The following is a 14,729-nucleotide window of genomic DNA, read 5'->3' on the forward strand; positions in this document are numbered from 1 at the left end:
AAGAGACCTGTGATAGTAAGAGCCTTTTTTTAAAATATGGCCCACAAATATAGCATCTTTTTTTCCATATTTGAAGAGAACTGGAAGGACTCAGAGCTTTACATACTTAACAATAAGTTTTTCTATAGTGTGAGTCATATCACATTTACACAGTGAACTATGACAGATGTATTTATACATTCCAATATTCATAGGGATTTTCTGCAGTGTGATGTTGTTGAAGTATTCCCAATAGAGTTGGAAAACCAATTAATTATAAACTTGTAAACTGTATCACATTCAACAAATCTACTCAAAGCAGGAACTACTATCTTCTAATTGGTCTGGGAGAAAAAGAGGTATGCTGTTTCTTTCCATATCCTTATGTGTGCATGGCTTGTATCTAGAGTGATAGATATCTACTGAAAGAAGAGTAACAAAGAAAAGGTTTCCACACTGCATTCACACATTTTGACTTTCTGTTCCTCATAGACATGTGGTATAGGTATTAAGGTTTCTCCACAGCAACCTTCTTGACTCTCATAAACTTCCCCTCTCAATAATCTTAGAAAAGTCACAAGAATATGGGTAACAATGAGTCTTTCTGTGGATGATTGCTTATTAGAATGTTTTGGACATATTTATGACCTATTCAACATCTATACCTTTTGCAATATCTAAGTGGTATGAAACTAAATGGATTGGCAGTTCTACAATGTAGCTCTGACGATACTGATTCAAATGATGATATCAGTTAAGGCATTGTTTCCTTGTCTTCTTTCTTAGAGGAATGCCTTGCAAACACATATCAGCTACCTGACATGAGGATATGGTTTTGTGAGAATTTAATAATCATAAATATATGTTATACTGTGATTATTTATACTGTTTATTTTCTTTAAAACTTCCAGGACATATAAATATTTCTTCAGAGGCACATTTTTTATCAGCTGTAAATGAAAATTACCTTCTATGTCTTCCAGAACTTTGACACCCTTCTCCAATATTATGGTCTTCCCAACTGCAGCCTAAAATATAGGGGCAGAAAAATGTATGATGTATTACTGGAAATTTTACAATATTCAATGAACCTCAAACCCATACCTGATTTATTCACCTCATTCTTCCTCTTTCTCAATTGAAATTACAGAAAAGTATCAATAACCAAGAAACAGTTTTTCTCCTACTTTAAAATATGAAGGGAGATTCAGTATTACCTACAGCAGTGAGGTTCCTGCAGGTCTCCAGCATCACATCTTTGTAGAGATTCTTCTGGGACAGATCCAGCAAAGCCCACTCTTCCCAAGTGAAGTGAATATGCACATCATCATAGGTCACTGCACTCTAAAATGTCCCACACATGTGTGCAAAAGAAAGCATAATACTGAAAGATTGTAAACATATACTTCTTTGATAATATATTCATATAGTTGTGTTGCTCCCCACACTTATTCTATGACACTGAAGTTGTAATGTAATCCCCAACTCCCTTGAGAAGAAAAATGAATAAGAGGTTCACTTCTGTCCTTTCAGCACCCTTTGAATAGGATATAGCCTTGAAAGAGAAATGCATATTAACAGACATAAAGAGAGGCAAGCAAACCAATCAAAAGAACTGAGAATACATAATAGTGATTGAATGGAGGATTACAATGTATAAATAGATTGGCAAGCTGGGTGTCTTCACTCATTCCTTTAATCCCAGGACTCAGGAAGTGGAGGTAGATGAATTCAACTGAGTTGGATTTCAGGATACCAGAATTACATATTATTAAGACCTGTCTCCACCACAAAAATCAAACAAACAAAAAAGTAGAACTGAGAGGTTTTGACAAAAGTTCTTACAAAGAGGAATGAACTCACTCCAGTTCTGTATTCATCACCCAGAAACCTGAAGTGCCACAGTTTAAACTGTTACATTAATAAGCTCTTACTGAACGTGAATGCAGTTACAGATGAAAATATCAGCAATGTAAATATTCGGTAATACAAAACGTAGGGAAGAATGGATGACTCAGCAGTTAAGATCCCCTGCTAGCCTTGCAGACAGGTGGTTCAACGGCAGTGATTACATGGGGCTCACAACTATCCATTACTCCAAGTACAGGGGTGCTGAGGCTGCCTTCTGACTACTATGAAGACCAAGCACACATGTGGTGGAGATCTATATGTACCGGCAAAATATTCATATTTGTTCACAGGAATTCAAAATAACAATGGTAGGTAAGAATGTCACACATCTGCAATTCAATGACTCACCGGCTCAGGCAGTATTAATTTCATGAATATTGACAACCTGGAAAGAGAATGAGACCCTCTGCCACATTTGCTTCAAAATTCAAGCTGTGGGTGAAACTCACACATGCTTGGCATACATACAAAAACATTCCAGGGAGTGGAATGTGGTGGTTTGAAAGAAAATGGCCCCCAAAGGGAGTGGCACTATAAGGAGGTGTGGCTTTGTTGGAGGAAGTATGTCACTGTGGAAGCATGTCACACTGTGGGCTTTGAGGTCTCATATATGCTCAAGCCACACCCAGTGGCTCGGTTTACTTCCTACTGCCTGCAAGAGGAAGGACTATCAGCTACTTTTCCAGCACCACATCTGATGATAATGAACTGAACCTCTGAACTGTAAGGGAGCACGCCAATTAAATGTTTTTCTTTAGAAGAGTTGCTGTGGTTATGGTGTCTCTTCACAGCAACAGAAAACCTAAGACATCTTAGAAAGAGGAAATGGAATAGATTTTGTGGGTGGATTGGCTTTGGGAAAATAAAGGATCAGGTGAGTAAGGAAAGAACAGAGTGAAAGAATACAAGGAAGGATGACTGGAATAGGGGAGCTTTTAGGGGGTTATGTAAAAACCTAGTGCAGTGGAAACTTCCTGGAATTTATGAGGATGACCCTAGTAAAGTCTCCAAGTAATCAAGACTATGGAATCATGCAAGGCTCTTAGTGGTGGGACTGGAACACCAACCCAGCCACAAAATATTCAACCCACATGTCCTGTTTGTAAGATATGCTGAGGCAATTGTGGCTCAGAGCTCATGTAGTGACCAACCAATTAGTGGTCTAACTTGTGGCCCAAGCCAAAAAGGAAGCCCAGGCCCAACACTGCCAGATGTTAGATGGCTCAGAGAACTAGGGTAGAATCAAGTACAACTGACCAAAAAGAAAGCCAATGAAATGATTTCTAACTATACTGTACTATAATCAAAGATTTGTGCCTAGTCCAATTGTTGTCAGAAGGGCTTCCACCAGCAGCTGATAGGAGCAGATGCAGGGAACCTAATCAAACACAAGCACGAGCTCTGGGAACCCTGTGGAAGATGGGTGGTGGAGGGATTGGAGGATCCAGAGGGATAGAGGACACTAGGAGAACACAGACCACAGAATCAACTAAGCAAGGATTATAAGGGCTCACAGAGATGGAAGTGGCAATCATCAATCCTGCATGTGTCTTTACCAGGTCCTCTACATACATGCTGTGGTTTGTTAGCTTGGGTTGTTTGTGGAACTCCTAACAGTAAGAGCTGGGGGTGTCTCTGACTCTTTTTGCCTATTTGGACCCTTTTCCTTCTACTGGGTCACCTAATCCAGCAAGTACACGAGGATTTGTGCCTAGTCTTACTGCATCTTGTTATGATGTATTCAGTTGGTATACCATGTGGAGCAATGGATCTGGGAGAGTGGGAAGGATGGGGGACTGGGAGGAGTGGAGGGAACAGAGGCTGTAGTTAGGATGCATCATATGAGAGAAGAAAACAGAAAAAGAAAACAAACAAGCATTGAGTCTAACTTCAATGATCCTCCTAATCTGTAACAGCCCCAACGCTATTCAAATGTCAAAGTCTCTTCTGTACTAAATACAGTCTCTTGACTGTGACATCATGTAAAACAAAACCAAACAAACAAAATTAAACCTTTTCAACATCCAGTGGCACAGGATTCCCATTCAGGAAGAGAGGAATGAGGCCATGTTCTAGGCCCCAACTCTGGCAAACATCCCATGTTCATGTGCATGCCACACCAGCCAGGAGAACGGGTAGGCAGGCCACAAGTACATGGAATTTCCCCATTCCTTAAACTACATACGCAATCCCCCACTAACCCTCCAGTTACCACCACTGTAGCCATGTCCCCATCCCCCAAACTTGGTAGACATCCTCTGCTCAAGTGCAGGCTACACCAGCCAGAAGAACAGGTAGGTTCTTCTCCCTGATAGACCAGAGGTCAAGTCAGCCATCAGAAATCCAGATTAATGCCCACCCATCAACCTCTTCCACTCTTTCAGTAACCCCAACACTATCCCTCATCCCACTTCCCTTCTTGTCACTGTATCCTAGCCCCCAACTTGGGCAAAGATGCCCTGCTCAAACAAAAGACACACCAACTGTCAGAAGTCCATGTAGGCCACCTGCCCACAGACCTATCCCTTTCTTGCAGTGCCTGCCCAACACTATTGCAAATCGCCCTCCCCTCTTAGCCTTTTCTCAGCCCCCAACTTGGGCAGAAACTCCCTGTTGGCACAGTGGCTATACCTGCCACCAGATTTCTAGCCCTCAACATGGGTAGAAGTGAACATCTGTTCAACCACAGGCCACACAGACCAGAAGAACAGAAACCAAAGTAGAAACCAAAGAACAAAACACCCACCCAACAAAGACAAACTAAGAAACAGGCACCAAGACCCTTAATCAGCCAAAACCCAGATACACAGACACCAGCTTAAGAACACAATCAACAACAGCAAGGGCAATATGTCACCATCGTAGTCCAGGTATCCTACTACAGCAAGCTCCGAATATCCCAACATAGCTAAAGCACGAGTAAAAGACATTAAAGCAAACTTTTATAAAGATGATAGAGGGCCTTGGAAAGAAAGTAAATAAATCCCTTTAAGAAGGCAAGGAAAAGATAACAAAATAATGGAGAAAATGAATAAATCCCCTAAAGAAAGCCAAGAAAAACAATTGAAAGAAATGAACAAAACTGTTCTAGACCTGAAAGTGGAAATAGAGGCAAGAAAAAGACACAAACTGAAGGAATTCTGGAAATGTAAGATCTAGGTAAGTGAATAGGAACTACATAGGCAGACTTCAACAAAAGGATAAAAGAAATGGAAGACAGACTCTCAGGTGTTGACAATATGATGGAAGAAATGGATATATTGGTAAAAGAAAATTGTTAAATCTAAAAAATTCCTAGAACACTATAAAAGACCCAACCAAGGAATAATAGAAATAGAAGAGAAATCCATTTTCTTAGGCCCACAAAATATTTACTTCCAAAAGAATCATATTCCAAATTTTTCCTAACCTAAAGAAGGACACCAAGAGAACACAGCCCACACAATCAACTAAGCAGGGCTCATAGGAACTCACAGAGACTTAAGCGACAATCATGGAACCTGCATGGGTCTGTGCCAGGTCCTCTGCATATATGTTACATTCTTGTTGCTTGGTGTTCACATAAGACACCTAACAGTGGGGGAGGGGTGTCTCTGACTCTTTTGCCTACTTTTGGGACCTTTTTTCTCCTACCAGATTACCTTATCCAGCCTTGATAATGAGGGCTTGTGCCTAGTCTTGTTGCAACTTGTTGTGCCACATTTGGTTGATATCCCTGGGAGATTTGCTCTTTTATGAAGGGAAACAGAGGAGAGAGAATCTGGGGAAAAGAGGAGCAGTGGAGAGGACTGGGAGGGGTAGAGGAAGGGGAAACTGTAGTCTGTTTTATTGTATGAGAGAAGAATTAATTTTTAAAAAAAGAAAGACAGGAATGGGCTAGGGGACACCTGAGGCCGGGAGACTGCTCATGGGATTTGAATTCGGCATCCAGCACACCCAGAGACTGACATCAAAGTATTGGATCTGTTTGCATCTACCAGAAGGGTACCAACCAGGAGAGGGAGAGACTCCTGCTACACCCTCCAGAAGAAAGGATGGAAAGAAGACAATATAAAAGTTCATTCAACAACAGAAAAACCAATATGACACCACTGGAGGCTAGGGAACATACACCAGCAAGACTTGAAAATCACAATGCAGATGAAGCAGAAGAGAATGACCATCTTCATAAAAACATCTTCATAAAAATGATAGAGGACCTCAAAGAGGATATGAGAAAATCCGTTAAAGAAATGGAAGAAAAAACAAACCAAGAAAATACAAGATATCAAAAAATCTTTCAAGGAAACAGTTCAAAACCTAAAACCTGAAATAGAGGCAATAGAGAAAACACAATCTGAGGAAATTCTGGAAATAGAAAAGCTGGGTAAATGATCAGAAACGACAGATGCAAGCATAACCAACAGAATACAAGAGATGGAAGAGAGAATCTCAGGAGTTGAAGATACACTAGGAGAAATAGACTCATCAACTAAAGAAAATCTTAAGTCCAACAAATCCTTAACCCAAAATATCCAGGAAATATGGAACACAGGGAAAAGAACAAACCTAAGGATAATTGGTATAGAAGAAGGTGAAGAAACCAAACTCAAAGGTGTAGAAAATGGAGGGAGGGGCTGGAGAGATGGCTCAGAGGTTAAGAGCACTGACAGCTCTTCCAGAGGTCCTGAGTCCAATTCCCAGCAACCACATGGTGGCTCACAACCATCCATTATGAGATCTGGTGCCCTCTTCTGGTGTGCAGATATACATGGAAGCAGAATGTTGTATACATAACAAATAAATAATAAAAAAGGTGTAGAAAACATATTCAACAAAATCATAGAAGAAAATTTTCCCAACCTAAAAAAGACATGCCAATGAAAGTACAAGAAGCCCACAGAACACCAAATAGAGTTGACCACAAAAGAAAGTCCCCTTGCCATATAATAATTAAAACACCAAACATAAAGAATAAAGAAAGAATATTAAGAGCAGCAAAGGCAAAAGGCCAAGTAACATATAAAGGCAAACCTATCAGAATTACACCTGTCTTTTCCATGGAAACTCTGAAAGCCAGAAGGTCATGAATAGATATTCTACCTACACTAAGAGACCATGGATGCCAGCCCAGACTACTATACCCAGCAAAGCTTTCAATCAATATAGATGGAGAAAAGATATTCCATGACAAAACCAAATTCAACCAAAACATATCCACCAATCCAGCCCTACAGAAAGTTCTAGAAGGAAAACTGCAACCCAAGAAAATTAACTACAACCAGAAAAATATAGGCAATAAATAATCCTATTTTACCAACAGCCAAAAGAAAAAAAAGGGGTGGAAACCCACACACAATTTCACCACCACTACCAAATCCAAAACAAACAAGAATAAACAATCAATGGTCATTAATATCTCTCAATATTAATGGTCTTAACTTGCCCATAAAAAGACACAGGTTAGCAGAATGGATAAGAAAACAGAATCCATCATCTGTTGCATACAAGAAACACACCTCAACTTCAAAGACAGATGGTACCTAAGAATTAAGGGTTGGGAAAAGATTTTCCAATCAAATGGACCCAAGAAACAAGCAGGGATAGCAAGCCTAATATCCAACAAATTGGACTTTAAACTAAAATCCATCAAAAGAGTAGGAAGGAGGTCACTTCCTACTCATCACAGGTGAAATCCATCAGGATGAAGTATCAATTCTGAACATTTATGCCCAAATACAAAGGCATCCACATTCATAACAGAAACATTATTAAACTCAAATCAAACATAAAACCTCACATGCTTATAGTGGGAGATTTCAACACCCCACTCTCACCACTAGACAGGAACACCAGAGAGAAACTTAACAAAGAAACAAAGGAACTATCAGAAGTTATGGCCCAACTGGGCTTAACTATATAAGACATCTATATAACATTCCATCCAAACACAAAAGAATATACCTTCTTCTCAGAGCCACATGGAACCTTCTCTAAAATCGACCACAAACTTAGCAACATAGCAAAGCCTCAACAGTTAAAATAACTCCCTGTATCTTATCAGATCACCATGCTTAAAAGTTAGAATTCAACAACAACACAAATTGCAGAAAACCTACAAACTAATGGAAATTAAATAATGCCAAATTGCACAATTCCTGGGTCAAGGAAAAAATAAAAAAAGAAATTAAAGATTTCCTAGAATTCAATGAGAATGTGGATATAATATACCCAAACTTATGGGACACTTTGAAAGCAGTGCTAAGAGGAAAATTCATAGCACTAGGTGCCCACATGAAGAAACAGAAGAATAGTCACACTAGAGAATTAACCACACGACTGAAAGTTCTAGAACACAAAGAAGCCAATGCACCCCAGAGGAGTGGATGCCAGGAAATAATCAAATTGAGGGCTGAAATCAATAAAGTGGAAAGTAGGAAAACAATACAAAGAATCAATATAATGAAAAGTTGGTTCTTCGAGAAAATCAACAACATAGACAAACCTTTACCCAAACTTACCAATCAGCAGAAAGTGAACATGAAAATTAATAAAATGAAGAATGAAAAGGGGGACATAACAACAGACACAGAGGAAATCCAGAGAATCATCAGGTCACACTTCGAAAACCTGTATTCCTCAAAATTCGAAAATCTAAAGGAAATGAACAATTTTCTGGATAGATTTCATTTACCAAAGTTAAATCAAGAACAGATAAGCAACATAAATAGACCTACAAGCCCTAATGAAATAGAAGCAGTCATCAAAAGTCTCCCAAACAAAAAAAAAGCCCAGGGCCAGATGGCTTCACTGCAGAATTCTACCAGAAATTCAAGAAACAGCTACTACCAATTCTCCTAAAAGTATTCCACAAAAATAGAAGCAGAAGGGCCATTGCCAAACTCTTTTTATGAGGCTTCAATAACCTTGATACCCAAGACAGACAGAGACACAACTAAGAAAGAAAACTACAGACCAATATCCCTCATGAACATTGATGCAAAAATACTTAATAAAATACTGGCAAATCAAGTCTAAGAACACATCAGAGAAATCATCCACCATGATCAAGTAGGCTTCATCCCAGGGATGCAAGGATGGTTCAACATATGAAAATCCATCAATGTAATCCACCATATAAACAGACTGAGGGAAAAAAACCCACATGATCCCCTTAATAGATGCCGAAAAAGCCTTTGACAAACTCCAACACCCCCTCATGATAAAGGTATTAGATGTATCATGGATAACAGGAACATACATTAACATAATAAAAGCACTATACAGCAAGCCGACAGCCAACATCAAATTGAATGGAGAGAAACTCAACGCAATTCCTTTAAAATCAGGGACTAGACAAGGCTGTCCACTCTCTCCATACCTATTCAATATTGTCCTTGAAGTTCTAGCTAGAGCAGTAAGACAACAAAAGGAGAGTAAGGGGATGCAAATTGGAAAGGAAGAAGTCAAACTTTCCCTATTTGCAGATGACATGTCTTCATAAGTGACCCGAAAAACTCTACCAGGGAACTCCTACAGCTGATAAACACCTTCAGCAAAGTGGCAGGACACAAGATTAACTCAAAAAAATCAGTAGCCCTACTATATACAGATTATACATTCATGGAGAAAGAAATCAACGAAACATCACCCTTTCCAATTGCCACAAACAACATAAAACACCTTGTGGTAAAGCTAACCAAAAAAGTGAAAGACCAGCTGGGCGAAGGTGGCACACGCCTTTAATCCCAGCACTCGGGAGGCAGAGGCAGGTGGATCTCTGTGAGTTTGAGGAGAGCCTGGTCTCCAGAGTGAGTGCCAGGATAGGTTCCAAAGCTACACAGAGAAACCCTGTCTCGAAAAACCAAAAAAAAAAAAAAAAAAAAGAAAGACCTGTACCATAAGAAATTTGAGTCTTTAAAGAAAGAAATTCAAGAAGATACCAGAAAATGGAAAGATCTCCCATGCTCTTGGATAGGTAGGATCAACATAGTAAAAATGGCAATCTTGCCAAAAGCAATCTACAGATTCAATACAATCCCCATCAAAATGCCAACACAAATCTTCACAGACCTTGAAAGAACAATTGTCAACTTGATATGGAAAAACAAAAGACCCAGGATAGCCAAAACAACCCTGTACAATAAAGGAACTTCTGAAGCCATCACCATCCCTGACTTCAAGCTCTATTACAGAGTTATAGTCCTGAAAACAGCTTGGTATTGGCACAAAAATAGACAGGTAGACCAATGGAATAGAGTTGAAAACCCCAATATTAACCCACATACCTACGAACACCTGATTTTTTTTACAAAGAAGCTAAATTTATACGATATGATGGAATAAAGAAAGCATCTTCAACAAATGGTGCTGGCATAACTGGATGCTGGCATGTAGAAGACTGCAGATAGATCTGTGTCTATCGCCATGCAAAAAACTTAAGTCCAAATGGATCAAAGACCTCAACATAAATCCAGCAACACTGAACATATTAGAAGACAAAGTAGGGCCAGCAGGAAAATCTTCAAACAAAAAAAAATAGTGAGAGACAACTATGTTGGTTCATGTGTGTTTATCTAGAGCAGGGCCTGATACAAATGATATGGAGTACTTGGCTCATATGAGCCATGGGTCTGAATCATGCATGACTTGATGGATACTTCTGCCTTTAAAACATTTAATGAAAGAGATTTCACTACCTATAGTTTTACTGTGTTTGCACTAAAGAAAACAAATAAATATGAGTAATCAGAGAATTGAGTTACCGAGACATGTAAAAAAAAAAAAAGAATTGAATCATATGATAGTCAGGTAAGAATGTGTTTCCCACCTGTGATGATTGACTATGACTATTTACTTGCAACACTGTATACAAAGAATCCATGTGCCAACCTGCATATATCTATAGTTTATTTATTAACACACAGGTTCAGAGACATGATTTGTAAATATTAATTCTCTGAAAAATACATCACAAAACCTTGCAGTTAATAAAATGTGTTATATTATGTAAAAAAAATTGTTAATGGATATAACCTCTACTGAAATCAATCTAGATATTTCTACAAAAACTAGATATAAAACTAACATATGATCCAGTTATGACACCTGTAGGCATAAATGACTATTGTAATTTTGTGTTCATTGCTATTTTTAACAATAACTAGAAAATGGAATCACTGTAGATATCCATTAATGGATTAATGGATAATGAAATTTTGGTACACATACACCACAGAATTTTGTCCAACTATAAAGGAAAAATAATGAAAATTCTAGTTAAATTGATGGATTGTGAAAATAAATTAAAGCAAGTGACTTAACCCAGGCACAGAAAGACAAAGACTGTATTTCTCTCTTATATGTGAGACCTAGTTCTAAATTCTTAGTTCATATATTTAAGCTAGGGTATTTGTAGATCTAGGAAACTAAAAAGGAGACATTGGGAAATATTCCTTAAAGATGGGTATTGGCAAAACATGATATGAAAGAAGAGAGATGGAATATTGGGAGGAGGAAGGATTAAACAGAGACAGGGTGGTGAAATGGGGGGAAGGTAGGGAAAATTAAAGGTGTATGAAAAGAACCACATGGAAACATAATATCTTATAATTCAATTAAAAATATAATTTATAAAACAGTTTGAATGGAAAAATTAGTTGAAACTGGAAGAATGGCAAGAAGGGAGAATATAACTTGCTTTCTTACTAATTTAATATTCTGTACTATGAAAGGTTGTATTGCATGTATGAAAATGACAACTGTTTTTTGTTCTCTTGTAACTCAAAGTTAGTCTTATAGATACTTTATAGCACTAAATGAAGTTATCTTGAGTTGCTGTCATAAAAATAGAACAATGCTCACCAGATGCTGGGGAAAGTTGATGGTTATCAATAGGAACAGGGAAGCATTGATTATTGATACATATAAAGTTACAGTTAGGTAGAAGTAATGGGGTGTTCTACATGAGTGATGATATAAAAAACAATGCAAAGTGTTTTCTAAAACACAAAAGAAGGATTTTGAAAGTTTTCACCACAAACAACAATAAATAATTGAGATGATTTAGATTTAATCTGATTTTAATGGATAGCTATGTAAAAGGTAACAAAGAACAACATTAACTCAAATACAATATTATGCATTTTATGTGGTAGACAAAATAAGTAAAACTTTCTTTCTAAAATCAGTAGAAGTTAATGTACTACAAATAATCAGGATTCTTGTAAAATCCCAGAGATAACTATGTACATTGTGTGGATATTCTTCCATTTTTGTTACAGGCACTAATTGTATTGAGTTGATGTGTTCACTGTAGAAATTTACTTTACTTGATGTCCTACAGTAATACTTTCTTCCTTAATGTATGTATGTATGGTGGCCTTACAGAGAAATGGTGGACTCAGGTCTTTCCAACCTGAGTTGGAAATTATACCAAGAAGGGTTGGTATTCAGGGCATATAACTTTCCTCTTTAACTGTGAATGTGAATGTAGCCTTTCTGAACTAAGATCTGAAAGCTATAAACTCCCAGTTTAAAAAAAAAAAAACTATTTGTTGTGAGGACTAAGACAAGAGGCATAAATACTTTCAATGAAATATCTGTAATGTAATGAATCATCATCAATTTTAACAGTTAAGGCAAAAGTTTCCTGGAAATTGTAACTTGCACTATATGACATCACTCAAATGTTTTGTAGTGTAATTAATTCTATTATTGCTATTAAATGTCTAATGATGTTTTTAAAAAGAAGACAAAGTGGGAAATACCTTGAATTAATTGGTACAAGAGATTGCTTCCTACATTACATTACATCAGTAGCACAGACATTGAGATCAACAATTGATAAATGGGACCTCCTGAAACTGAGAAGCTTTTGTAAGGCAAAGGACACAGTCAGTAAGACAAAATGGCAGCCCACAGATTGGGAAAAGATATTCACCAACCCCATATCTGACAGAGGGCTGATCTCCAAAATATACAAAGAACTCAAGAATCAAGTCTCCAAAACACCAAACAATCCAATTAAAAAGTGGGGAACACAATTGCAAAAAAACAAACATGATATGTACTCACTCATAAACAGATTTTAGACATAGAGTAAGGATTACCAGCCTATAATCCACACTGCCAAAGAAGCTAATAAACAAGGAGGTCCCTAAGAGAGACATAACATGGTCCTCTGGAGAAGGGGAGAGGTTCAAGATCTGCTGAGCAAATTGGGAGCATGGGAAGAGGGGGGAGGGAGCTAGGAGAATGAGAAGGGGAGAGGAAGAGGGATGCCGAGGACATGAGGGAGCAGAAAGTATGAGTCAGAAGACGAATACACGATAACAAGAATGGAGACATCATAATAGAGGGAGACATTTTTGGTTTACAGAGAAATCAGGCACTAGGGAAACGTCTGGAGAGCTACAAAGATGACACTAGCTAACTATCTCAGCAACGGAGGAGAGACTACCTTAAATGCCCTCCCCTGGTTATGAGATTGATGACTGATTTATTGATGACAGCTTCATCCAGCAGCTGGTGGAAGTAGAAGCAGACACCCATAACTAATCACCGATCTGAAGTGGAACCCAGATGCAGAGAAGGACCAGTGAAGAGCGCAGAGGTCCAGACCACACTAGTGAAACACACAGAAACAGCTCCCCAGTCTGATAGCTGGAATACCAGCATGGGACTGATCCAGACCCCAGGAACATGTGTTTCTGTGAGGAAACCTCAGAAATCTATGGGACCTCCTGTAGAAGCCCAGTATTTATCCCTAGCATAGGTGTGGACTTTGGGAGCCTATTCCATATAGAGGAATACTCCCTAAGCCAAGACACACGGGGGTGGGCCTAGGCCCTATCCCAAAGTATACAAAAGACTCTGATGACACCCTATGAAAGGCCTCACCATCCAGGGGAAGCAGAAAAGATAAGTGACAGATAAGGTTTTAGTTGGGGAGGGGTAGGGGAAGATGGGTGGGAGAAGGGACCTGGGATTGTCATGTAAAACAATCCTGTTTCTAATTCAAATAAAAAAATGTTGGAAAAAAATAAATAAAAAGTGTGGAACAGAATTAAATAGACAATTCTCAATAGAGGAATCTAAAATGGGTGAAAGGCACATAAGAAAGTGTTCAACATCCTTAGCCATCAGGGAAATACAAATCAAAACAACCCTGAGATACCATCTTGATTTTGGCCATCAGAATGGCCAAAATCAAAAACACCAATGATAGTTTATGCTGGAGAGGATGTGGAGAAAGGGGAACACTCCTCCACTGCTGGTGGAAGTGCCAACTTGTTCAGCCACTTTGGAAATCAGTATGGCGATTCCTCAAGAAAATGGGAATGAGTCTACCACAAGATCCAGAAATTCCATTCCTAGCCATATACCCAAAAGAAGCACATTCATACAACTAGGATATCTGTTCAACAATGTTCATAGCAGCATTATTTGTAAAAGCCAGAATCTGGAAGCATTCTAGATGCCCCTCACCTGAAGAATGGATAGAGAAAATGTGGTACATTTATACAATGGAGTACTACTCAGCAGAAAAAAAACAATAGAATCTTGAAATTCGAAGGCAAATGGAACTATAAGAAACCATTCTGAGCAAGGTAACCCAATCACAAAAAAGACAAGCAAGGTATATACTCACTCATATATGGATTGTAGACATAGAGAAAAAGATTACCAGCCCACAACCCATACTGCCAGAGAATCTTGGTAACAAGGAGGACTCTAAGAGAGACATACATGGTCCCCTGAAGGAGAAAGGGACAAGATCTCCTGAGCAAATTGGGAGCAGGGGTGGGAAGGGAGAGGGAGCTAGGAGAATGAGAATGAGAATGGGAGAAGAGGAGGGG

The 14,729-nt window shown here is 38.6% G+C and overlaps 2 protein-coding genes across 2 annotated transcripts in view; one reads left to right on the forward strand and one right to left on the reverse strand.

The window, feature by feature from the left end:
* Window positions 1–14,729, forward strand: part of LOC118237605 (zinc finger protein 431-like) — a 254,081-nt gene that overhangs the window by 69,599 nt on the left and 169,753 nt on the right. The gene's annotated exons all lie outside the window — the stretch shown is intronic.
* LOC100753714 (zinc finger protein 120) overlaps window positions 1–14,729 on the reverse strand; it is an 84,818-nt gene that overhangs the window by 2,905 nt on the left and 67,184 nt on the right. The window contains exons 2-3 of the mRNA XM_027388875.2: window positions 1,197–1,323; window positions 947–1,007 (exon numbers count right to left, since the gene is read on the reverse strand). Of these exons, the coding sequence (XP_027244676.1) occupies window positions 947–1,007; window positions 1,197–1,323 (188 nt within the window). The remainder of the gene's footprint in view (window positions 1–946; window positions 1,008–1,196; window positions 1,324–14,729) is intronic.

Source organism: Cricetulus griseus (assembly GCF_003668045.3).
Source record: "Cricetulus griseus strain 17A/GY chromosome 1 unlocalized genomic scaffold, alternate assembly CriGri-PICRH-1.0 chr1_0, whole genome shotgun sequence".
Taxonomy (NCBI): Eukaryota; Metazoa; Chordata; class Mammalia; order Rodentia; family Cricetidae; genus Cricetulus; species Cricetulus griseus.